The sequence below is a fragment of the Falco biarmicus genome, chromosome 8 (assembly GCF_023638135.1).
Source record: "Falco biarmicus isolate bFalBia1 chromosome 8, bFalBia1.pri, whole genome shotgun sequence".
Lineage (NCBI taxonomy): Eukaryota > Metazoa > Chordata > Aves > Falconiformes > Falconidae > Falco > Falco biarmicus.
In genome coordinates this window covers 15,796,627-15,823,769 of record NC_079295.1, presented here as the reverse complement: position 1 = coordinate 15,823,769, position 27,143 = coordinate 15,796,627, and the positions used below count along the sequence as shown (strand labels likewise).

Sequence of the window (27,143 nt, the reverse complement as noted above, 5' to 3'; positions counted from 1 at the left end):
AAGCTTTCATTTCGCTCTGTCTCACCCAGCAAATGTGAATTTTCTGTACTACAACAGTGTAGTAAAACAACCCTAGCTTCAACAGCAAAACCCTTTCTGTATTCCCACTTCAAGAACAAAGGTGCACGTATATCTTACCCGAAATTCCTGTTGTCTGTGAAGGAAGCTTGTGCCCTAAAAGTGTACCAAATATAGATATTTCCATTTGACCCCCATGAAATAAGAGCTCCTGCAGATAGGAACTATTCAGAGCACTCCTGTGAATGCATAGCTAAGGAAATGCCTGCTAAAGCTGTGACAGTAGGTTTATTAGAGCAAGATGCTGGAGAGTGATTCTGGGTGTCAGGAATCCCTCATTTTTACATGTGGGTAAACTTGGAGTGGAAAGTCCGCGTGGCAGTAACGATGGCCTTTTCTCAGAGACGACCACCTGGTCTGGCACGTAACCAAACTGCAGTCTTCAAAACTAAACAATAGAGATGAAGGGTTTACTTATTTTCCGTCATATCTCAGCAATATGGGAATTATGTGTTGCCCAGTATGAATTGTTGGCATCCAGGGATTGCAAACTAACAGCCTTTTTCCTTGGGGAGTATTCTTCACTCCACGAGCAGAGAAAGGGGCAGGAACTTTGTTTAATGTGACCTGGGAAATTTCATGCTCAGTAGTTACCCAATGTTATAGCTTCCTTAGGATACAGAAGTGGGGGAAGTGACTAGGACGAAAAAAAAAATAAATTCAACACAGAAGAATTTTTTTCCAGCCAAGGTACTTATACATTCATATTCCTTCTACCTCCTTTTTTTTTTTTTACTGTTCTTTTAAATTCTGGAAGTGGTTCTGGGCATATTGTTACATTAACTGAGGCTGAAGGGGGGGTGTATTTTGATGTTCATACTTCATAGTTGCTATTTCTCCCCCTGGTCAGTAGTGCTGAATATTGTTCTGTGCAGAATTCAGTGAAGCAAGTCAAGAGAGTATTAAAAAACCCAGAATGTTTAAGTAGTATGAAATTAAGTGCAGACTTTTTAATAGTTGTAAAGAATGTATCCACTTACCATAAGGCCTGATGGTGCTTTAAATAAGTGGCCATCTTTCTGTGGTAAATACATTGTCTGTGTCAGCTTGCAGTAGACTAAAGGAGAGGTGTGCCTGCAGAAGTCTGTATCTGTTGCGTGCTGAAATACTCTCTCTAGAAGATGGTACGGTGCTGGTATGAGTTATCAGTTGTAGGCAGTTTGGGGCATGCGTTCTTTTCCTGAGACCTGGTGATAATTTTCCCTGTGACTGTCTGTGCTGAGCCTGCCGCATTTCATGTCTTTGCTGAAAGTTTCTGCTTTGAGTTGGAGCTTCCTACTGCCTTGTAGTCCAGGTTGTTTCTGACATGAGGGTAGGATGGCTTGTAAATATGGTGGGCATGTCTATATGAGGAGTGCTCTGTCAGGCAGAAATAAAGCGTTCTCCAAAAGCAGAAGCAGTGTAACTGGGTTAGTGCAGAATTTCACACAGGAAAATAAATACTTCAGTTCTGCAGAAGTGGTTATTAATACTTGAGATCTTGGCATCTCTGGATCCTGGAATATCACTGCCTCTAAGAATCATCACTAAATTTGAAATCATTGGAGACGGCAAAAAACAAGAAAGCTGGCATTAACTCTAATCAAAGAATAAGAAACAGAAAGTGTGAAGTTTGAAGAATGGAAAGAACCTGATTTGCTTTTTATTGGAAGATTCAAAGTAAGGCACAGCAGCCAGCAAAACAACTTTTAATGTTTGAAATCCTGGGGACCTCTGCCTGTATGCTAATCTTTACATCAGATGGCACCATCACCAGAGAAGCTTAAACAGATGGCTCATGGAAGTGCCTGCATGACTGATAGTAAGCTGGTTTTCTTCATGGAACTCCCCTTCAGCCCTAAGAAGAAAGCTGAAAACAGCAAGTGGATCCATCAGGTCTCCTGCATTTCTAGAGCCTTGTAAGGCTCTTCAGTCATCAGCCCTTTAGTTGGTGACAGCCAGGCTGCATCCATTTCAGAAAGCAAAATTAGTTGCCTCAGACCACATCTTCTGTAGTTGAGGAGAAAGCAGCAATGCAATTTTAACACCCCTGGGTAACGTTTACCACCCTCCAGATAGCACTGGAGTCACAGCCTTCCTGCCAGCCTTTTCTCTACTGGGTTTGTGTTCCTTCAAGCAGTACCTATGCGTTTGTCAAGCTTTGTGGTGAATGATCTGCAGATGTTCAGGAAAGACCTTCAGAGTACTAGGTACTGAAAAGTTGGCTGTGGTCAGTGTTGGCAACTACTGTGGTTCCTTTAGTTGCTTGTTATGACCAAAGAGACCAACAGCCACTGCCAAATGCTTCATTTTATTAATCCTTTCCCTCCAGGAGCTGGTTTTTTGCTGGGAATAATATTCAGTGCTGGCAGTGGGTATCCTGGAGTCATTGGTGCCAAGGAGTTAATGAATTTGGAAAACTTCCCAGATAATACATCTGGCCCTCTAACTTATATTTTGGAGTATGAAGTATGAGATGTAGAAAGAAAAGCATTGAACTGAATGAGCTACTGGCTGAAGAGTGGAAGAGGACACTTTTCTTTTTTTAAACTAGTTGACGAAGTTAAAGATTATGTAGCCCCAGTGAAGATGTAACTGTTGTGGTTTTGTTTGAGTTTTTGTTTGTTAGGTTTTGTGGGGGTTTTCAAATTTTGTAATACTGTGTATTTGCCAGTTGCATTACCTGCTGAGGCTTGAATATAGACATGGAAGAATTTATAATTCTCCACTTACAGTGATTCTTCTCCTTCATTTTTTATTTTGAAGTTCCATCGTGTTGCCGTGTCATTGAGAAGGATTTTGAAGGTAGCTGCCAGTAATTGATATTTCTAGTCCAGCTCACTTCCGAAATGGTTTCTTGTACAGTGTTTGCCTTCCATAACATTTGAAATAAGGCTTTATTATATAAAATGGATTGCTGGTGCTATTTATTAATGCATATCTTTGTGTAATAAAAGCTGTGCAGAGCAATATGGTTCAGAAATTAACTTTTAAGAAAAGAATTACATTGCTATTTGTATGTCTTATGAAACAGCATTATTTTTACTAGGTCCTTCAATACGGCAATGCTACTCACCACTTAGCTACAAAGTGCTCCAAAAGTACCCAGAACATCATTCCTAATTAAGTATCCTCCTAAAATCCTTTTTTTCTGACCTAAGAGCAGAGCGGCAGGGTTTTTCTGTACATAGCAGTGGCAACCCACATAGAAAGCATTTCATAGAAGAGTAGAAAGCTCTTCCATGAATTACCATCGACTATCAGCGAGTACTTTCCTCCTACCTCAGGCAACGGCACCATGCTGCCCTTTCAAAACATACCAGCTTCTCTAGTGTTTACACTTTCCTCTGCCTAATGTCTTGATAGATGAAATTTCTCATTGGCTTTGATTTAGTCTTGCATGGGGTGATGTAGTTGCCAATCATTTTGGTTTTATCTACAAGTAATAAACATAATGATTGGTATCTTAACCCTGTGAGCGCACAGAAGAACCCTATTGTTAAAAGACCAAATTTATTTATGTTTGTTTGGGTTTTTTTAAAGACACTTAAATGCTGATATTCCCACACAGAACACCACCCCGCCCCAAGTAGTCTGACACCTATACTGAGGCTAACCTGTAACTGATTCCTGCCCTTTTAGTTATTCACCTTCTGTTGTAAAAATACTTTCTTTATTCTTTCCCTCGTCTTCAAGCTGACTATATCCAAAAGAAGCCTTTGTGGATTGGATATCTGTCTGGGAGGGGAGCAAATCTGTGACCTACAAGCTTCACCTCCAGATTTTCAAGGACGTTAGCAGACTTAGTACAGTTATATTTACATAATCTTTATTTCATTGAGGTTTTTTGGCCATTCTGGTACCAGTTCATGCAGAGCCTTCTGCCTACTGTTTTGCTTATGGTTCCCCTCTGTCCACCATGGGCAGGAGAGCATGCAGGGCACAGTCACATCCTGGGGACAGTTGCTTTGTACAGTATGTTTCAGTACCAGTGGTTTTGTTTTTTTCTGTGAGACCATCTCCTTCTGTTCTGAGGTTGCTTGCTTGCTAAGTTCACAGACTGAAGGGAGTAGGAAGGAGCCGTTTTGTCTAGTGTGAATAATGGGTTCAGGGCAAAGCAGGGAATTCACTGGAGAGAGGCAGACCCTAATTCTACAGTTTGCCCAATTTCAGAATGAGAGTTTCCTTGGTGCCATAATAGCAGCAAGTCCCTGACTGCTGCACTGAAAGCTTAAATAGGGATCAGTTCCCTTCCAGTGCTGTGGTCAGGACCTGGCAAACTGAGGTACAAACAGCACGGAACTAGAACTTGGCACTACAAGTTTGCATTTGTTACTGAAGGATGATTGCACATACAAAGGTTGCAAACAAAAAAGTCAACTTGCAATGGCAGTTTTCAAGCCTGTCTGTGCAGCAGGACTAGAACAGAGGATCTGGCATCGATTTGTTTGGGTTTTTCATGTAATTACAATTTTTTGTTGCTATCTGCAGTTGGCATAAATTCCTGTGTTCAAAAAAGGGGTTGGTTTTTTGGTTGCCAGTTGTAATACTGATATTGACAAACAGAGATGTTCTAAAAGAGAAATCCAGTACAGTATAGTTAGTCAGATGACTCTTTTTTTATTGCTTTATAATCTGCTCAGATGCCTAATTCTGAAAACAAAAAGACAAAATTGTTCAATTGATGCTTATAGAATTTAATTCTAGTCTAAAAAATGGCATACTGGTTTTAATCTTAAAGATACGTAAATGTGTATGACATGCAGGATGAAATTTTGTCAGCCATTGCATCAAATAGCTTGGTGCTTATTACCGAAATGTGCATCAAAAAATAGCTACAAAGAATAAGTCTCAGTCTGAGTTTATACTAAAAGAGCAAATACATATATAAAAAAAAAATAAATTATTTCTTACAGTCATTCTTTTTCTGCCATCCTGTAGTGGGTATCTGTACAGCCATTCTGTATGGGTAAGTCATTAAGTCTCGGGAAAAACCTTTGCTCTCCTTTACTCATGGTTTGCATTTTCTTTTCTCTTTTTGTGTATAAGGTATTGGTGTAGTGTGCAGTAGTTGCTGTTATCACCTGTTAAGTGTCATGTGTGACACATCCCATTACAGATTCTGTGAAACTGGAGCTGTTTGAAGTAAAACTTTCCATTCAAGTGTCAATTGAAACTGGGGCTTTATTTGCTTTTTTGACAGAGGTTGTTCTTTTACTGTCACCTAAAATAACTCTGATATTTGTTTTTGTTTAGGAGAGGACAAAGTAAGAATTTATGGCTAGAGGCTTGGAAGATAGCAGGCTAGTGGGGGCGGGGAGCAGCTAGAAGAGGATGCTGGGGATGGGGGAAAAAAGGGAGATCGGGCATGTGGTTAGGTGAGAAGATGCAGTGTGGGAAAGGGTGATGTAAGTGACAGAGGGGGAGACTAGCTTGTCTTGTTCTGGAACAGTGGATCTGGAAAACACATGGGAAAGAAAAGGGTGACAGCCAGCCTTGCAGTAAAGAAAACTCTGGTTTTCTTTAAAACAGACTGAAAAAGACCCTCACCAAAACCCCACACCTAGGAAACTGTATATACCGGCTTAAAAGAATGTAAGTTTAAAGGTTTGAGGTGTCTGGAGTAGGCAACACTAGCTGTAAGGATGTCTGCAAAGCCAACTCAGACCCTTTTTGAGAATGCTGATGGTGTGAGACTATATAATCAAAACCTAATTCTTCCCAAAGACTTTCAGAGCACAAGAGGGATCTTGCCGTTGTGTAAGGCCCAACCATCACCTCATTTACTATTGAAGGTGTAAGGTGTGTAGCTGCTTGGTTTATTCCGGTTGGAGGATGTGATCATGTGTAGATAATTTCAGGGAAAAAGAAATATCATCTGTTTGCTACCCATTCAGTGCTGCTAAAAATTATTTTCTCGCTCTGCCTATACCTCAGAATAGCTGGGGGCAGGGATGTGTCTTTGAACCGCATGCAGTGAGACAGCATTCTTCACGTTGTCGGTGCCTGACACCTGCATGTGTGCTGGTTTGCAGAAGTGCTGAATGTATTCAGGCTGCAACCAGAGTTGGTGACAATAGTGCTGGGAGCCCAGTGCTGTGAGCTGGATGTTAGGTATGCACAAGAGGTGGGAACCTGAATTGATCTTCACCTTCTGTTTTAGTTCCTTGTCTCTGTGACACAGATAGTACATGTTTATCTTAAAATGATGTCATTAGTGTTTGTTAAAAAAATGTTACTATTAAGATGTTTCAGAGAAAGATGCATTGAAGACTGTTTAAAGCTGATTCAGAGCAGATACTAACGTGTGTGTTAGGAAAGGAGGGTAATTGTTGTACACGTGGAAGAAAATATTTGTAGATCTTTCCTGAAAGAGGGAAGCTGGAGTTTTGTAAATAAAATTGTCATAATGTATTTTGGATGTAAAATGAAGGTCTATTACAATGGGTGCATAAAGAGAGATAAGTTAATAATGGACACCTCTGCTGTGGCATTCTCCAAGCCTAAGCACTTTACTTTGCAATGTTAATAGTATTCTTTTAAGGTCATTTTTTGCATATAATTTTGATACATTGTTTGTTGCTTTAACCACTTTCATTAAAATTTTATGAGCCTTTTCAGAGAATCAGACAAGAAAATGCAAATAAATTATGCTTTTTATTTAGTATGTAGTAGATACAGTATTACTGTATGTGTAAACAAATAAAAATGCTTCTTTATTAATACAGCAAACACTATGTGGGAAGATCCTGCTGTAGTCAGTCCATAAACCACATATGCTTTAAAGAATCACTTTTGACTGTAAGTAGCAAGTGCTGGGCCTAAATCTCTGGATTTGGAGCAATATAGAGTGGTAGTGTAAAAAGATTAAATATTTCATATATTTTGCATAAAATGGGGGGTCATGAGTTATGGGGCACAAGATTGAAGCTGAAACCTTAAGGCATTCATTTTCTGAGAGCAAGTACTTAATATTTTTTAAACCCCTATCCCTATATGGACTCTGGTTGCCTGGTTTCCCTCTTCCTTTCCTACCCTTTTTCCCCTCATGGAAGTGCCCACAAGGAATCTTTTAAAATTCTGACCTGAGCACTCACCAGTCAGCACAGCAGTATGTGTCTGTGATTAGCTTACCTGCCTTTCATACTGCTCCTTCACCCAGCAAGACGCCAAAGCATCGTAGAAAGTAAAGGTAGCTAGTGAATATTTAGTGATAAGGGATATGGGTATATACTTGATATACTTTGATTCAAACCAAAATAACACGTTCACGTAACCACCATTTGATGAAAAAAAACCCAGCTTCTCAGCATCGTATATGCAGATCAACACAACCCTCTTCCCATGGGTTTTCTTGGGACTTCTTTGTAGGTTGTTGTTTGGGTTTTTTTAAGGGCCATCTTGGTGATGTTCTGACACCCTTTTTTATGTTTAGTACTTCTCGTCAACTGGAGATGCAAGAATCTTCTGATACTGACCTAGAGCAAAAGAAACAGTAAAATGATCAAATATAGAGTGAACTCTGCCATTGTATGTTTTAAGCATTTACCTTGCAGGTAGTACTGCTCATTTCAGTGTTCCTCAAACCTCAGTGAGTGTTTCTGCAACAGTAACTTCTTTCAGACCTATGTGACTTGGCATTAAAAGCTCCACCTCTTTCCTTCTATCTTCTGTCTTGTTAGACCAAGTACTTTATGATCCAAACTGAAAGAAGAAGGGAACTTAGACATTTTTAAGGAAGTTTCTATAGCTAAAGAAGCCGAGGCAGTTAATTCTTCTCCCAGTTTAATGATAAGTTACACTTACAGCGTATGAAGAGTCTTCACTTGCACTGTAATTTGCATTAGCAGAACAGAGAGCCCATTTTGTTAGTGATTTTTTGAAAATGGAAACCAGGAATGACTGCTGGAGTAAATAGAATCAATAAACAACAAAAAGGCCAACAATACTAAAAGGGCTAATACTAAAATACGCTTTTGCAATTTGATCTTTCATGTGTTTCTTATCTTTGGTAGAGGATTGTTGCTAAACTTCAAACAGCATTTCTTAGGACCTTCACATAAATTAATTGCCTGTAGTTTTCAGTTCAACAGTTTAATTGCTTAATCAGACTAAGAAAACCTAGTGATTAAAAACTAAGTCATATGGTATAAGATAATGTAAATATTAGCTCTTACTCAGAATAGCTGGTTTAGATCAAACTGAATGAACTAGAAGGGTAGTATGTTTGTAATGTGCTTTACCATAGAGGAATATCATTTGTCTTCTTTAAGAGTTAAAAGCACAAACATCTGAAGAACAAGAGTCAGCAATAAAACTGTGCTAAAGCTGCTACAAAGCACCAACTCCAAATCAGAGGGCTTCTGCACTAAAACAGATTTAAGAGTTGTTGGGGGAGTTTTATAATCTATTTTGAGAAAAATTAACCCATTCTGTGAAACAGCATCTAAGCAAGAAGAGACTGTTCTGTCAGAACTGACTTGAAATAAACAAATAGCAAAACCAGTTTAAGAGAACATGAGGAAATTCTGTGTTTAGCTTTTCTAGATTGCTGTTCAGAAGAAATGAACCACTAATGTAGTCTTTAAAAGATGAGGAAGGAACTTGTTATTAGCTCTGTTATGGGCCGGTGCATGCGATATTCATTTGAAATACTGTACTTAACAATTAAAGTTCATCTGAATGTGAAATCTGAGTAAATTAATATTGTGCCAAAACATCTGGGTTTTATGTTTAAAATAGAAAACACTTGAGGCATAGGTGCATAAAAGGAATATAGCAGGAGATGAACTGTACTTTACAAAGTGTTGACAAATCATAAATAAATTACTGCAGAAACAGAGATCTGTAGTCCTGCCATTCAAAAGAGAGCCGATATCGCAGAAATACAGGTAGGTTTGATGAAAAATTAGTAGAGGTACCAAGTATTATTCTATTTGATTACAAGTGCAGTGGGGTTTTAGCCCGTGATTAGAGAGGTTCTTTGCACTTTCATAATGCAAGTAATAAAGAACTGATAGGAACAGGAAACAGTGTCATATTTATTTTGGTTTTTTGTTTGTTGTTCTGTACACCTTTCATCTGTACCACATCCCAAGAAGGTAACACTGGTCATACTGGATCAGACAAAAAGTCTATATAGCCTCTGTCCTCTTTCTGAGACCACCAAATGCTAATGCCTAATAAGAAATACAAAGATATGACAAGTTTATACCTTGTGTCTCCAAGAGCTCTCCTTGCCTTCAAATATTCAGGAATTTAAAGAGCGAAGGCAAGAACAGTTTCTATGTATCTGCTAATCTTCAATAGATTTCACTTCTCTAGAGTTTTCATGCTTCCCTTTGAACACATGTAAACACTTAGTAACCACATCAGAAAAAATTATTCACAAAAATGTTTATCAGGGTTGTTGCTCTGAAGAGAAATTATGACTGATTGCCCGTTACTTTCTTTTTCTCTTACAGCAAAATATGAACCCAACTAGTAGCTTCCTGCTTCTTCCTGTGGGACTGCTTTTTCACAGGGGGGCCAATTAAGCACATGGTAGAAGAGCCATCACGTTTTTTTATTCTATGAACATTAACCCCAATGTTTCAAAATCTGATTTTAGTTTTCTGCTCTTGAAGTAAATTCCATAGTACATATCACTGTCCAATATAAGGATTGATATACTCGTTAAAGGTTGAGGGAAGAAGCTGCCAAGCAGCTCTGATTAACCGCATGATAATATGCATGAACTTTTATTATATAAATTTTATTATGTAAGTATTGAAGTAATTGATTGTCACAAGTCTATACCCAGCCACGTTATGGCTTGTTTTGCATTATCTTCTTGAGGAAATTGAATGGCATGCATTTCACAGATTAACCAAATTTCCCTCTTAACTGTGAAGAAAATACTGGCCCACAGTCAGAGGAAGACTAAAGAAGGCAAAAATATTTGACAAAAAACAGGATGCAATGCAGAATACAGATGCAAGTGTTCACTTTTGATACAGAAGAAACAAAAAGTTAGTATAATCGTACTGAAGCCAGGAATTTTTTGTAATCATTGAACATGAAAGCTATTTATACAGTTGGTCAACTTGAAAAAGTTAAATGCAGCACTAACCACTGTAAAAAAGCAAAATAAGATGCTCTGATATTGCTAAACAAAATGTGGCAGAGCAACTTAATATCCTTCAAATTATTCAAAATGTTTGTGTACATTTCTTCTTAATGTTTATGAGGCTGGCTGTTATTGTAGGTGGAGCAAAAGCTTATAATTTCAAGATTAGTGATACTTGTTATTTAGTTTTAAAAATCTATTGAAGGGCTGGTAATGGAAGTAGTAGTACCTAATTTTTATATTGTCATAGCATTTAGAAATTAGAAATGCAGCTGAGAAGCGACATGATTGCAAAGAATGAAGTTTTATACCTCTTTGTTGTATGACTGTGTATAGGTAGCCAAATATATTTGCCTGCATATGTGAGTAAACTGTGTTTATGGACAGTATCTGAGTTTTGAGGGCAAAAAAAGATTGATGCTCTATCCTTTTACTATTAAATAAGCCAAATAGAAAATTCAAAATGAGATTACCGGAAAGGAAGACGTTTATGCTTGCAAATGATTCAGGGTATTAAACAGCAGTATGTCATTTGCAGTATCATGTTAAAATTTGAAAACTTTATACCTGCTAACTCTCAAATTAGCGTAACAGAAAAGAGTTAACAAGAATACATTTTCCTTTTATTTAGTTGTGCTGTATATCTGACAGCATTTCTTTGTACACAGCTTCATTTCCTGGTTGGTTGATGATCAACAGTAACTCCTGCTTTGCTCATTAATATAATTATCTAGTCTCCCTGAAGGTGTTCTGGCTAGAGGTCAGACCCTACTAAGGTCAGTTGTCAGTCTCAAGCAAAACCTAAACTGTAATTAAGGATCTGCAGATTAGTATTTCAGAAGTTAGCATTGTCCAGCATATTTTGGATGGGTTACATCTATGTAACAGGAAACTGTTACTTAAAATAAGAAAAAAACCAAATCAAAACACACTACTTGAAAGTGTTCTTTTAAAAATATGTAACTACTTGTTAATTTCTTTTTTAAATGCCATAGAACTAGTTAAAGAGTACAGTGAAATTTTACTGTAGATAAGTGGCTTCCAAAATATTTTTTTTTTTTTTTTTTTTTTAATCTGGACAGGGGGAAACACTGCAACAAACTACCCTTGTAAGCTGCAGTTAGCAGAGATGCTTTTGCCTCAGAAACCTCACATGATGATGTGCTCAAAGTGTGAAGTAATATTTCAAAACTATTGATAATCTATGATGATGCATCTTTGTATTGTTTATATTTCTAAAGCTATTTACTTCCCAGACCTTTGATTCCTTCAAGTAAAAACAGAGCTTTGAAAGAGTAAACAGATTCTTACTGAAAAGTATATAAACACATTCATTTCTTCTTACCCTTTAGCAGGACTGGGGGGTAACTTAATACGGTCTCTGGATTGCTGTAATAATAAAGAGCTTTTTTTCACCTAGAAATCACTACTTTGAATCTATCACAGGCTGAACTTACTAACATCTGACACTTGTGCTGTAACAACATAAAATGAGTTAATGTTGTCTGACACTGTGGACCGGTATGTGTAATGGCAAAGTATAGTGCCAATAGAGTACAGTGATCAAAATACAGATACTCAGCTGGCAGGCAGTGGAAAACTGTTGATTTACTCCAGCTGAGGATTTGGTCCCCAGGCTTGAGCCAGACTGAAAATGAACCTACCTGTTCCAGTTCTAGAGTCCCTTTTACTCTGAGCACACTTAGGCTTTGATCTTATAGTAAGAGTCCTAAAAGTCCTATCAGTTGCTTTAGGACCCTGTTTCAGCCAAAGATTGCATTTTAGTATTAATTTAGGATGTTTCATTGTACTGATTTATTTTGATTGGATTGCTGTCTCTTTGAAATAACTGCCTGTTCTTGCAGAAAAGTTGCCTTTAATCCCAGATTTTGAAATTTCATCCAAGGATGCAACCACCATGTGTAGCTGAAATGGATCAAATTGGGCACTGAGTATTGCACCTGATACATGGTACTGTACAGGTGATTAAAAGTCTGATTATCCAAGTGCATCATGATCTAATTGTAGCTGGACTCTGGTCCATGCTTCAAGACTCTGTGAAGCCACTGAGCCAGAACCATGTGTTTTCCAACAACATTGAGCCCAACTTAGAAGAAACCTTTATTTTTCAAAGACAAGCCACCTTGGATTTGTCCATATTAAGATGTCATTTGATTGTGCTTAACCTGTATCAAGTTATCTTGGTTGCAGAATCACTGTACCTGCTGCTTACCATCCTGTTAATACTGGATATATTTGGAAATTTAGATCATAATTTAGGATTTGACTAGGTTCTCCAGAAATGTCCCCATTGGTTGATAAGGGATGTCACCAAGAAGAATTGGAATGACCTTTGCTTCTTTGACCCTACATTTCTGCGGTCTGGTACCATATTATGTTTGGGAGCATATTTGTATCTGCTCGTTTATTGGGCAAGTGAAAGGGAACAAGGTAATGTCATTTGCACATAGGCAAGAAAAACGGATTAAAAAAAATCAAGAGAAGTTTCTATTCATTTGCTACTACAGTTAAATCACATTCTAAGTCGTTCCATGCAACAATTCCAGTAGGTTTTCTAATTTGCCATTTAAATATATTGTAGCGATGCAAAACTGCATACTGGAAAGATCCTATAACTCGGTAAATAGAGTAACAACTTTAGGATACTAAAAATTGCTGCAGGGGAAACAAGAGATCTGGGGAGGTTCCCTATTCCATGGCGGGTATTGAAAGCTAGGTCCACATTTGGTAAACGTCTAAGAATGTAACAAGTTTTCCAAAAATACAGGTTTGTGAAACCGGCTTTCTGTGATATCTTGTTCACATCCTTGCCAGTTGTTTCGGTTTTTTTAAACTTTTCATTAAAACAACACATCATGATATGTCTAGCAAGGGAGCTGTAAATGTCTTAAGGAAGGGTTGTACTATACGCGCCCAAACAAGTGTAAAGTGTAAAGCAGTGAATCGTATAGACCAGGTCTCAGAGCTAACCAGTATAACTAAAGTAGTATTTTTACTTTCTTTTTAAGCAAGGCTGGGATTGTAACTCAGTTGTGAATCACGTCTGTTAAAAACCCAGAAGACAGCCAGATGTCATTGGGTGTGAGTCTTTGCACATACAGAACAGTTTAGCAAAATCCATTGCGGCAGCTGTTCACAAGGAAAATTCCTTGCCATTTGTGCCATGAATTGCCTGTGATTTTTCTAAGGATTCAGTTTTGTGGAAGAAAGTAATGAAAATATTTTCCATGTTTTAAGACCTACAAAATAATTGTTCTCAATACTGAAGTCTTTATTTTACTTACATTTTCTCTGCTGACGTGACCCTCTGCCTTCTTGAGTTTCTTATTAAACTCTGCAACTGAAACACGTAGGCTGAGGGGCATGTATGGAATATTCCTTTCTAGCTTCTGGTGTGTTGATAGATGGGATCACTGTCCTTGCTGAAAATGTGCACATGGAACATCATTGTATGCTCATGTACTTACACGAGTGCATATGTATTTCTGTTCCTCTACTTTAGGTACAAGTTTGCTGCCAAGTTTACCCAGATCCAACTAATGTTAGAGGAAATAACCTAGACATGAAAATTAAACTTTCCTTCCCTAAAAGCTGTAGCAAAGGACCTAGTTCACAGCTTACTTGCACATAAAGCTTGAAAGGTTTCCTTTCACTCCTTTTCAAGTTATTGGTGGAAAGGGGGTAAATAAATAAATAATAATATTACCTGGCTGGAAGAATATAGTTTTCCCACTCCTCAATTATTCAGATATGGCAAGAGGGAGGTATATTCTTTGAGGGGTTTTGTTTGGTTGGTTTTCTTTTTTCCAAAAACAATCCTCATCTCTGGAATGACACCAAAGAAGTTTCAGTACAGAGCATAGTTTAAGGGATGGGGAGGTAGGGAAATTAAAGCATGTAAAATAAAGCTAGATTAAAGACCCAATATATACTGTAACAATGGATTCAGATGTGACAAGTCTATAATAAAATGCTGTTATCAAATTTTTAAGCATTCAAATGATCTTAAAAATCTCACTAGGAAATATAGAAGAGCCTTTGCTGAGGACTTTTGCTGAAAACCTACATAATCCTTTCAAATTCTGTAGGGTTTTTGCATCAAAGCTTGCCAAATAAATGCTTCTTGTAGTTAATAGTAGGTTTGACAGAATTTGGCATATTCCCATTCAAGAGTTGGATTTTGACATCAACTTTTCAGAATTGTTTCAAGACAAATGTTATTAAACTCTCAAACAAAGCAATTTCAAAAATATGCATGCCTTTGTGAATGGCCTCTGTGTGCATGTATTGATAGATTGATTACAGGTGTATATGCACCTTTTTTACAGGTTATTTTCTGGCAAAATCAAGAAGAATATGCATTAATTTCTTAAACTGAAAATAAAACCTGTGCACTTTCTATTTAAATATGTACAAATAGAAAAAAAAAATGGGGTTTCATAACTTATGGAAATCAATCCGTAAACTTAACGAAGTGTAGGTTAGGAGCAAAAGGTGTGAGTTGAGTACTTCTTTTGGTCTGCTTTTTTTTAAAGTGCTGCAAGGAACAAATTGTCCTGCGTTTCTTTGCTAATAGGGCACACTGATCACTGGAAAAGGTGATTCTGGTTTTGTTCGGGGTTTATGAGTAAAGGTTTGTTGTTGGAAATGGCTCATTTACTCTGTATGTGCCTGAGACAGAAAGTCTGAGTCCTCTGAAGCTTTTGTAAATACACGTTGCAGAATCTTCCCAGACTGAGATGTTTGCCTGTTTGTAGTTGGCTAATCCAGAAGTGGTTCCCTGATAAGGTTAATGCCCAGTTAATTGCTCCTAGCCTTGACATACAGTTTAATTGCTACTTGGCCAACATATGTTTGCTTGCTCTGTGTAGGATTCTAGTGGATATAGTGATGCAAACCACAGACTGGTGGAGGGCAAACAAAATAAATACAGTATTTTATGTTCTTTTAATTCAGGGCCAAGTGGATTTGGATGAAGTGTTTATTTAGTTCGCTGGCTGCTTTAGATGCTGTGGCATATTGATTCCTTTTATTACTAGCAGCCATTTAACCTGACCTCTCTCAGATCCAGTATTTTAAAAGCCATAAATTTTAACTTTACTTATGAGCAAGGACTGAAATGCTGTGAAAGCCTTTTTATTAGCAGAGCTTTGCCTTACTCCATGTTCATGTGTCACCCATGGCAACAATATTTAAAGCATCTTAAATTAGAGCTGCTGCTGGGCAGTTTGGTGGTGGTAGTGTTAGCAATAAAGAGAGCTCATAAATATCTCAAGCATGTAAGATTCACTGATCAGAGTGTGGGTAGGTGTACAAAAGCAATGCTGTTACTAGCAAAAAGATAATCCTTTTTCCAGGTTATTTTCTTAAAAATCTAGCTTTCTTAGTCTTGATGTTCACAGATAAGTAAAAGCACACACAAACGAAGTCATATAAGTTGTTTGTTAATTGCAAGTTAAATTGGTGGAATTGAAATGTATTTTTCTTTGTTGCCTTGGCTTGACTTTTCTTTTACAATAATGATCTTCCTTGTTGTTGCAATAGCCTAAATTAATTCCCCAATAACGCTTAAAGCAATCTTTAAAATGCAGCTTATATGAGTGTTTGTAAAAATGTGTTCAGGCTAAAACTTGATGCATAAAAATGACATATCGCTTTTTAAAAAAGAAAATATTTATGAATAAAACGATAGATATGAGGGAATTTATTTCTGCATTCACATGTAAAGAACTCAAAGCTTTGAATTAGTGAAAAAAACCCAGAAAGCTTAATATGAACTTTTTGCATCCTTTTATTTTCTTAGTGCTGGTTTAAATTAGTCATTTTTAAAACTACGATTTCAGGCTTGATGACTAAGATTGAGTAATAATTCAGCGGCTTATTTCAAAATAGGCTTAAATCTTCACAAAATAGATAGATCTGGCTTCCTTTCTGCTGTTCTGCTATAAGTTTCCTCCTCTGTCCCACAGGTCAAAGGTAACACTCTAGATGTTAGCCTCATACCATTAGAAGTGACTTTGTTTAAATATTGGTGTAGGAACTCTCACTTCGTGTTAAACTTTGGCCTGGGAACACAAATGTTGGTTTAGTTTGAGAAGTGTAATTTATATCAATTAATCTCAGAAAGTGTCACGTTTCCCAATCTTTTAAAGACGGATTGAAATGTTTGACCTTATCAGAGAGTGTCTGTGGAAGCAGAAGTAAAGTAATCACAGGGTGCTGGAACTTTTTACTACTACTCAGTTCCAGACTGATCAATTTACAAGGTGCCTGAAGTCACTGGGGAATCATGTTTTCTGAAAACTGGACTTTGTCCTTTCTGCATTGCTTTTCCTATAGGGTTTTGGGTTTTTCCCTCTATCAGGTTGTAACAGCTATATCTAAAATCAGTTTGATATAAATAAATATCCTTGAGCAGTAAACTGCTTTGTTAGGCGGCCAGGTATCTTAATTTATAGTGGGACCTGTTTGAAGGGCAAGTGCTTCAGTTTGCACCAAAGAGAATGCTAGCCTGCTGGAGGAGTAGGGATTCAAATGCCTAGGAAACGTTTTCACTGGATGCAGAGCTCTGCTGTGAAGTAGAAGGTTATGCAAGAGGTTAAGCTTGTGTAACCAAATGAAGAAAACTGATTATTACAACAGATAATGTCAGGCATTCTTTTGTGCAAAGACAGGCTTGGCTGCATTTTGTCCAACATTCAGCACTAACCTACCAAATGCATGTGCCATTTCTCAGTTTCTGCTTGAACCCCTTTCTTCTTTTGCTTTTAGTTCTTAGCTCTAGTATTGTTGCACTGTGAGACTTATTAGCACTTTTGAGATGTTTAATGCTGTACATATTATTTTGAAAATATTAACACTTTTTCTGCAGTGTTGTTTATCAGTGTAGAAAACAGCAACACCAGCATACTATTCTAAGATGACAGTAGTGCATTTTCACCTCTTGCCTAATGGCTGCCTTATTCCAAGCAATTTTTCTTCAGTTGGCTAAAGCTCAGCGTACCTTCTGGGCTATAAATTGTGAATTACTATTATTCATAGTTGAAACTGCACTTTGTGCAAATATGGGCTAAATTGCAATCATTATATATACTAAAATAGATTGAAATATCTGTAAATCTGAAGACTGTAGCTGGCTCTTCTAATCAGAGAACTTGTTAAATTCTCCCATGCTTTGATTTCTCTTTCTTAGATTATTTTTTTCCCCCCTGTGTCAGGTGTGGGGTTGTTCTCTGTTCAGAATTTTTGCTTCTAATTTGGAATGCTTAATTTGAGGTATAAAATGAGCAAAACGGTATGTGTTGTCTTTAATATGTGAGTGCAAGATACGATTTTTCTCTTGCTTTTTATCAAACCCTTCATAATCTTTTTGATGCTACATGTATAAACTAGTGTTGAAGAAAAGGCTACAGTATTATCTAAGGTTATTCTACAAAAATGTCTTACTAAAGGTCTTCATTTGAAAATCATAAGCTAAATGATGAAATGATTTTCAAATTCCTCCTTCCTAAGTCATTCTCTGCATTGAATCGATTGATGGTTGAGGAAGTATCTGAATATGAAAATATAAGTGAGAGGAAAAAGCCCTTTGGAGTTGTATGTACTGTGAATCCTACCAGAACTAAATGAAAATACATTAAACAAAATGCTTTATAAAGAATTGAATGTGAATTAATTTGTCACCATATGATGTTGCAACCCTGTGGGTAAGAACCATGTCTGTCTACCTGTTTTCTGATGATGGTGACATATGGAGATTGGTAGTAATGACAAGTGTTTTCTCTTTTGACTTTATGCTTATTAAAGAGACACACTCCCAATTTTCACTTTATAACCAGTTTATTTAGAGGTAAATTTCCAAAAGGAGCTAAAGGGAGGGTAAAGCAGTCAAGTCTTATGGGGCTGTTTCTTGCCTTTTGTATCTTTCGATATCTTTCACTAAGGTAACAGATTTGGTTCGAGCTCATACAAAAGGTTTCCCTGCAGCAGGGATATGTTTTGACTAAATTTTGCTGAAGGGCCTATTTTACCAGCATGATACCTATATAATTTGATTCTGTACAACAGAAATCCTACTTTTTCTTTCCTGAACAGGGTGTTTCTGAAACCATGCTTGCTAGCCTCGCCTCTGCAAGTGTGATGTAAGGTTAGCAATACGTTAATTTGTGTTAAAAAAAAAAAGCAAACATAAATCTGATCAGTGGGTTGTATTTTGAAAATCACAGGAACATATATGTATCAAAAGATATTTTAAACATGCCCCAATTCCTTTAGAGAAGAGAGAACGATAGAGCAAGTGGTTAGATCAGTTAGATTGGGATAGGCCTGCATTCAGGGAGGCTAAGCTGGGCATCTTGAATGTTACCCGAGGTGTATGTCCAAAGCTGAACAGGCACTGAGCTGTACCTGTTTCCTGAGAAGCCATTGGCATATCTCACTCTGAGTCCTACCACAAAAGAAGTCGGCCTCGGTGCTTTCGGTGCTTTCGTGAGCAAACAGTTGTTTGCCTGCTGAAAGCACTCCTGTGCTACCTCCAGCTTCCTGGCATCCGCAGGGTAGAAGACTCATTGTTTTCATAACTGTTTTCCCTTCTCTAGTAAGACATGCACCTCCGTCTTCTACGGTGCAGTAGGAACCAGGGATGTGTGTGTTTAGGGCTCTGGTAAATACAAAGCCAGACTATTTATCATTTATTACAACTTTGTGTTTATTCTAGTTTTTCAGTCTCGGTGACACTTCCCTTTCTTTTTTTTTCCTTCATAACTGGTTTTTACCTCACTGTATCTTTTGAAATGTAAATAGTAAATTAGTCTAGCTCGCACAAATAGGTTCCTCTAAATATTGTCCTTTAGATATTCATATAGTTTCAGTATTCAAGAAGAATAGTTATCAGAAAAGTAAAATTAATGACAAATATATAAACTGTTTACTGTTTAGGGTGTCTCAGGAGTTGTATTTCATTTAGAGTGGCAGTGATTCATGGCTTCTCTTCAATTCCACTCTCTCTACGCATGCCTGTGGGGTGACTTGCATTGCCCATAAGGCTGTGTCATTTGTTTCTTTTGATTTTCATGACTGACATCTTGCTTTTGGCATGTTTTCTTCTGCTGGGCTATAAAAAAAAGGAAGGAATGTGCAAATGTCAGGGGAAAAGAGAAGCCTGGAAATACCTGAACTAATAATAATAGTAATAAAAGAACAGAAAGCAGGTTTACTTTTACTTGTACATTAAGAAAGAAATATCTGTGGTAGCCATGTTGATATTGAGCAGAAAATTAAGGTACATGTAATGCCACCTCTCAGTTGAAGAATGATCAGTTACAGATATCATCTAGAAACCAGCAACTTGTTTTCAGCCAGTCGTAGGCGGGTACTGATGTCAGTTGTTGCTTTATCTCATAAATTCAGTAGAAATGCATAAAGTAATTCACCATTTATAAAAAAATAAAGGGGATGCTTCAGTTCACTTTTTGTCATTGTACTACAATGAGCAGTAAAATGAGGGCTCCAGAATTTAAAATCCGTAAAAAGAAACATTTTTACATGATGAAAAACTATATTTCTCATTGCCAAACTATAGTTTTGTATTCAAAAATCTGTGTCGGGCTATGTACACACAGACATACACACACAGAGAAATGCCAGTTAGTAACTCACAAAAGATAGTGTGTTTGTGTGTGGTGGTGGTGCTGTTTATTTGTTGGGGGGTGTGTGTGTGTGTGTGTGTTATGCCTATGAAGAAAAATATGTGTCTTCAGGCTTACAGCAGTCCTAAAGGTTTGCAGAATTGGAAAAGGTATTAGGGGTGGGACAGGGGAGGGAAATTTCCCTAGCTGGGATCTGGTAGTTGTTTGTTACAGAGTCTTGTGCATTTCTCTGTACAGCATCCAGTAATAATAGATGCTGGCTGTGAAAACTAGAGGACTGCTCTCCTGGCTTGGGGAAGCTCTCCAGCTCCTGTATCAGTACTTGTGCACTAATATGTGATTGCTGCAGCAGTGAAAGAAAAAAGAAATAAAAGCTGAATTGCAAAACTATGAAGTCCTTACTAAAAACTCTGGTGAAAATGTCCAGGGATGTAAAGTCCTTGAGTGAACGTTCCCCTTCTTAATGAGGTTGCATGGCTACTACTGTCATCGATAAGAAAAAATTCAGTCATTTTTCACCTGGGTTCAGATGCTTCTTTACGCATAGATTTTGATAGTAATAGTGAGAAGCTTCCAATGGTGCCAGTGAAATTTCAGACTAAATGATTACATTTATAAAAAGGGGTAGCTCAGTGCTTAATACTAGTCTGTGACTAAAGGTTCTCAGTAAGTTTTTGAATAAATGACGACACCTTTTAAATGATAGAACACAGGAAGATCGAAGAAGAAATTTAACTTCTAGTGAGGGAGAAATACAGTTAATCTTTTAGCCATTTTATGCTGTCCTTTAAGGTAACACATTATTTTTTTATGTTAGGCAATGAAGTGACCAATAAGCCAATTCTATTATTTTGGGAGCATTAGAAAAAAAATAATTCATTTTCCAAGGTAGTGGTGTTTGGGATTTACTTGGTAGGTAAAGAGTACTCTGTTTTGTTTCTTTTTTCCTCTTTTTAGTAGCAAGCTGAAAATACTCCATGATAGTTGCTATAAGCGTTCTCTTTAAAATATTAAAACCAGGAAGTTATTGATTACAAAAATTAATTCCTCAGGGGACTTCCATGTTAGGACAGAATAGCAAAATAAAGACTATTTATACAGAAAGAAACATACTTTGCCAATAACTGAATTTCCCATGCAATTGTTTTAGGCGAGTGTTGGACCTTCTCTTGGTGCCCCGGGCTGAGCCAGGCGGCGTGTGCCCGGGTGCTGCTGCCAGGGTGCCTGGCCAGGCAGGGGAGGCACAGCCAGCCCCAGCAGCCGGCTTGGTTTCTTGGGGTTTTGGTATGTGTAGTGCTGGAGCGTATCACTCCAGACCTTTGGTGTTGGCCTGGATTTTCTTAGGAATGGCCTTCAAATGTTAAGAGTAGTCTTACAGCCTGAGTAATTGGCTTAGCTTTATGTAAGGCAGGTTCTAACCGGCGTTTAACCCAAGACTTCCCCCCCCACCCCCCAGGTAATACAGTTTAGGGCACTAATTTAGTGTAGTACAGCTTGTACTGGAGTGGGTACATCAACACCTTGGTGTTTGATGCCACTGTGTCAGGTGGCTGGGGCACTGCAGCAGCCTGGACACGGGCCCTGGCTGCAAACCTCACGGAGCCATGGGCACCGGTGGCCCTACAGGGCCTTGGCCGCCTGCTGCTGCCCCGGGGCTGTGGCCCTTGCTTCATCACAGGTGCTCTGGGCGCCCTTAAGCTGTCCCACCGTGGGCAGCGCTCCCGGGAGCTCTGCAGGCAGGGCAGTGGCAGCTGCTGCCCACAGAGGTGGGCGCCATAGCCCCTGGGCTGCCTTCACCCCTCAGCTGAGGCCGACGACCCGGCCTGGCAGAGCGCTCCACTTTCTTGGGGTGCTGCTGCCAGTCGCGCCTGCCAAGCAACCCGGTGGGGCTGCTTGCTCACCGAAAACCAAAGGGACTTCTCTGCTGGTCAGAGTGGCTTTTGCTTTGCCGTCATTTAGAGTGGTTGTTCTCTTGGTTTTGTCTCTCTTGGCCTGAGAGAGGCACAACAGTGACTCTTACTAATGCACAAGGGGTGTTTTAGTGATTTTAAGCACCTTTCTGTTGTATGGGAGTCATTGCTCTAACTTGCTGATTTGGCGATAACGGTAGTCTCCACAATGGCAGTTGGTGAACAAAAGGAAGGTTGCACTGTGTGACCTAGCACAGGCTGCCCTTAAACTTGTCTCTACACCCTCCACTTCCCCACCTTATTTTCAGCTGCATATCAGTCTGCAGGTAATAGAAGTGTCAATTGCTTTTTGTAGACACTACTGATGAGTCTCTATTTGGTGGCAATTCTTAGCTTTTTTCCTTTTAAGAATTCACTGATCACACTGTTCTAGTTCGGTAATACCTGCACTCTAGAATTGCTAAAATCACAGCATATAGTACAAACATGTCTTTACTGTGATCCTTGAATCACTTCAGGCATGACAGTATATGGACATGTATGCAAAGGTCTTCTGTTCTTATATTCTCCTGTTGCTTGCCTTAGAAGTTGAAAACAAAAGCATTTGTGTTCTCAAAGACAGAAGGCATATTGCAAGGCAGTCTCTTCTTCAGTGTCTGTATGTCATTTACTGTTCTGCCGCATAAAAACTAAGTAGATCCTACAAAGACTTTTAAACTAAGCTGAGAATTTCTTGGTTGGTTGGTATGCATGTGTTCATTAAACTTTTTTCTTTACCTATTTACTGTCATTGTATTAATACTAATTAACACTAATGCTACCACAAAAGTCCTTTCTAAGGTCAGATAGTCAAGCATTTAGAGAGAGGAAACAAGTGGGACTTGGGAAGGTATTTGCTGGTTTTTGTATGAAGTGCTTTCTTATGCATATAAACAAGGAAAAAGGCAGCAACATCATTTATGTGAAGCTGTACTTTTCTGGACATACTTGTTTCTTGAAAAACATGCTGTATATGTTGATAGCGTAGTACTAGTTTCAGCTTGAGGAAAAAGGTTGGATAAGACTGTGAGAGAACTATTAATATCTTCTCTTGAGAGAAATGTGTTTGAAAATATCAACCATTCGTACAACCTGATTCATTCTAAAACCCAAAACTTTTGTTGTGTAGCAATGTTTGTTTTTGTGAGCCTAAGGGTAATGCTCTCTTTGAGATTGTTAGCAGTGTCCAGTTGGGTGTTGCTGTCAAAGGAGGAAGAAGCAGCCCCGTCCTTATCGCTGGTGCAGGCTTTAAAGTGACAAAGTGAGCCAGCTATGGCCCATCACTATTGTCAGGTCTGTGAATTATGTGCTATTCCCTCGAAGTCTGAATGGGGGTATCTACTGAAGTAGTTTTAACTTGTTATTTTAGAACAAATTACATTGATTGCATACTATTTCAAAGGCCCCAAGTAATAAAGTAGACAATTAAATGTGTCTAACTAGTTTCATTTCTCTGCATGGTTTTAGGTTAAAAAAAACCAAACAAACTTAACTATTTGTTTTCCAGACTCTCCTGGCAAAGATTTTGGTCCTACTCTGGGATTGAAGAAGTCCAGTTCTCTTGAGAGTCTTCAGACTGCTGTGGCTGAAGTTAGGAAGAATGAACTCCCTTTTCACAGACCCAGGCCTCACGTGGTCCGTGGTCGGGGGTGTAATGAGAGTTTCCGAGCTGCCATTGACAAGTCCTATGATGGACCTGAATACGGAGAAGAGGGTATGTTGCTAATGGCATGTATTGAGGGAGCCACCTTCAGTCAGCACTATTGAGGGCCAACTCAATAAAGCACATAAGCAAGTGATTTAGTCCAATCGAAGCTGATAGCATTTTAAAAGCTGCTCATGTCTTCCACTGAATAGAGTTGTCTTTGCAGTATAGTATCCAACCTTGACTGGGTTTAGTGTAGTCTTTCACTGATCTCCTTCGGGGCAGGGGTAGGTTGGAGGATTTAGAACTCAATCCTTAAATAATTATATTTTTCAACTTCAAGAAGCAGCTGCCTTCTTGAGATTACATTAAAAATTATCTTGCTTGTTTTACAGAGCTGTCTACAATTCCCCCTTCTCCAACTGGGAAATTTGTTTCCTGTTATAGACAAGGCAGAGTGTATTGATAGCACCCTGCTGCTCATTCTGTCACCATGGGCTTATAGACCTCAGTCTGGAAACATGTCGTCTTTAGCATGGAGCATAAAACTGCTTGGATCCTGAGCCCCCCAGATAGAATCAACACAGCTCTTCTCCAACCAGACAGAACAGTGTATCTATTTCTTGTTCAGCCGTTAAAATAGAAAGATTCCAGGGAGTGAATGAAATTGTTTTGTTACGTAGATTGGTTATATCAGTCACCAGAATCTCCTGTTGAAGTAAGCTCTCAGTGTGTCAGTTTTCTCAAGCTGACAGAGGTTAACAAGCTAGATTCCAGATGTTTTACCATGTCAGGGGTTTTGTATCAGAAATAATAATTATAAAAGTAGTCACTAAAATAACTCTGTATTTAATTTACAATAGAAATCTGCTTGAAGTCACTAGATGCGTTTAGTCTGCTTTTTAAATTAAAATGACTAAGTGTTGTGCGTCATTTGAGCACTTTGTAGACACTCATGCTATATTTCATGTGTTTGTATTTTGGTGGCCCCTAGCCATCCTCATTGCTGCTTTTTCATTCTGTGCAGATGGTTTCTCTGATAAGAGCTCTCACTCTGGTCAAGAAGCTCAGAACATGGAATCTGCCCCTTCAGGGAACCCTGAAATAGAAGATGCAGAAACCAAAGCAAAAAAAGACAAAAAAAATAGAGAGAAAGAAAAGAAAAAGGAAAAGGGCAAATCTAAAAACAAAGAGAAGAAAAGGAAGGAAGAAAACGAAGATCCAGAAAAGAAAAAGAAGAAAGGCTTTGGTGTCATGTTGAGGTATGGCATTTTACAAAGCAAAAACAGCCACCCATTCTCAGTGTAACGTAGGAAACAACTGATACTTCCATAAAGTAGTGGAAAAATTATTTCACTTGGACTCAAAATAATGTTTATGTTATTTAAAAAGAAAGCAGTTTATACTTTTACACCAAACTTGTAGCTGTGGCAGAAGACATTTGGCAGACAAAATGTCTTTTTGTGCCTTTGAAATTCATTCCCATATGTCAGAAAAGATTCAAGGTTTCAGGCTAGAAACAAACATGTGTCGGTAGGGAAGGCTTTGTGGGGAATATTTGTGAGTAATACATGACCCACTCCCACGCTCAGACCCTTCACCTTCTATTCCCTTGCTTATCTGCTTCCTTCACAAGCTTTGGGGGGAGCAGGATTGCTTGTTACTGTAAAGTCTAGTAACATTTGCAGTTGCTGAAAACCACTAGCTATGATAAAATCTTTGCTTCACAGCTTCAACCATTGCCCACAGTGGATAAAAGCTCACCATCCTCCCTGCCCAGCATGCAAGTATTTGGGTTTATTCTGTGGCTATTGGCTGGTTTTGCATCTCTGGAATCATCAGAGGATTAAACAAAGTTCTTCAGGCCATTTCCTTGCTATTGCTGGAGAGTTTGGTCTCTGGTGTCTGTTTACTCTATTGAGGATTAAGGTTTTTCCGTTTAAGTAGATCTTTGCAATTAATATAGGGTATGTGAATGAAGTGTAATGGTCACCTGGAGGAGATTAGACTGTATGACTATGTGGTTACTGGTGGCACTGAACACTTAATGTTACTTTAGGAGGTTATTGGTATTTCCTAGCATGCTGTATTGTAGACAAGCCAGATGCGTACAAAAGCCGCAATCATTCTTGAGGCAAAGATACATTTAACTAGTAACCTAAGAAATTCAGCTGCAAGATCATTCACTTACAATGATACTCACTCCGGTGGTGATATATGAACTCACATTGCAACTTTCTGCTGCTGTATCCTCTGGAGTTGAATGGCTTGTGTTATATTGGCATGGAGGGGTGTAGCTGACTTTCTTCCATGTATCATCAGTATGAACCCTCAAAGTTGTCCTATCGACTTTTGAGCACTGTAGAGATACTGGTAAAAATCGGTAGGTGTGCTTGTTTGCCAAATTTGCATTATTTCAGCAGTTGCTAGTGTTCATAAGATGAAGGTGTGTTGAGTGTACCAGTCTGCAGGCAGATTGGTCTCTTTACGAATGCCGAGGAGACACACTCACACCTGTGCATGGCACATGGATTTGTGTTTGTACTGTTTAAATAAATACAGCTTAACATGGAACAGTAGTCAAAACACTGAAAAAACAGGAGTATGGTTTCCACAACTGGTTTCCACAACTCTCTTGTGTATCTTAAGCTTTATGTCTGTTTTCATTCTTTGTAACTCTTTGGTGTGAATAGGCTGTTGGAAGAGGAGGGGAGTGACACAGAGGTCTGAGGAAAGGATAGGTATTCTGTTTCATGTATCACTGGCAGATTTTGAGTTTGAAGTGCAAAGGCAGGCTTACAGGGGTGCGATGCCTGAGCCAGAGAGAACATGGGATGACATCAGAATCCAAAACAAGAAATCGTAGTTGACAAAAAATCTGATACTGATCAATATGCAAAGCTGGGAATAGTAGGTTACCCTTCTTAGTGATTTCCTTTTTCAGAATGTATTTCACATTTTGGTTATTACACGAGCTTTATATATCTGCTCTTTTCGTAAGCTTGTTTTTTGTTTAGATTGATGCTTTTCTCAGCAGACAGTAATTGTTAATAATATTTAGTGTCTGTATGGCAGCACAGAATGGGAATTTCTGTCCCACACCATCAAAAATCTCTACAAAGCCACAAAGATAGAAGCAACAGGTTATAGTGAACAGAGAAGGAGTTGTCTGTAAGAGCTAACAGTTCAGTTGGGAGGTTTTTAGAGGTTCTGTGTCCTCATCAGTGTTTCTCTGTAGAATTTATAGAATTGTTCTTGAGAAGAAATTCCTTCCTGAGAAGGTGAGAGTCCTAGGGAATCCCTGCCATGATAAAAGTGAAAGAAGGGTGATGACCTGTAAAGATTGAACAAGAGCAAACAGTGTGAGTTTACAAAAGAATTGGGGACCATATGTCCTACTCAAGATGAGCAAAGCTAGACTGGTATTTTTTTAGGAAGAAACTGTTGTGGATTACATGAAAAACAAAATCAATCTGAATGTTTTTAAAAGAAATAATTGGAAGCTAATGGGGGAACTTTAGAAGGAGTCAAATACAGACTAAATACTAGATTCAAGAGGTGTTTTTCAAACTGGAGTTTTGCACTGATGTAAGAAGTGACGAGTGAGCATCAGGAGGGCTAGGGAGGAGGAGACTGCAATAAGAAGGGTTGAATGATCAAGTATTTTAGCAACATGGATGGAAAGAAACAGCCAGATTTTTTATGACATTGTGGAG

General features: G+C 38.4%; 1 protein-coding gene across 5 annotated transcripts in view; it reads left to right on the top strand.

Annotated features, from left to right (window-relative positions):
• PARD3B (par-3 family cell polarity regulator beta) overlaps positions 1–27,143 on the top strand; it is a 413,289-nt gene that overhangs the window by 246,679 nt on the left and 139,467 nt on the right. For all 5 annotated transcript variants that reach the window (XM_056349156.1, XM_056349159.1, XM_056349157.1 and 2 more), the window contains 2 exons: positions 23,290–23,496; positions 24,455–24,689. In XM_056349156.1, the coding sequence (XP_056205131.1) occupies positions 23,290–23,496; positions 24,455–24,689 (442 nt within the window). The remainder of the gene's footprint in view (positions 1–23,289; positions 23,497–24,454; positions 24,690–27,143) is intronic.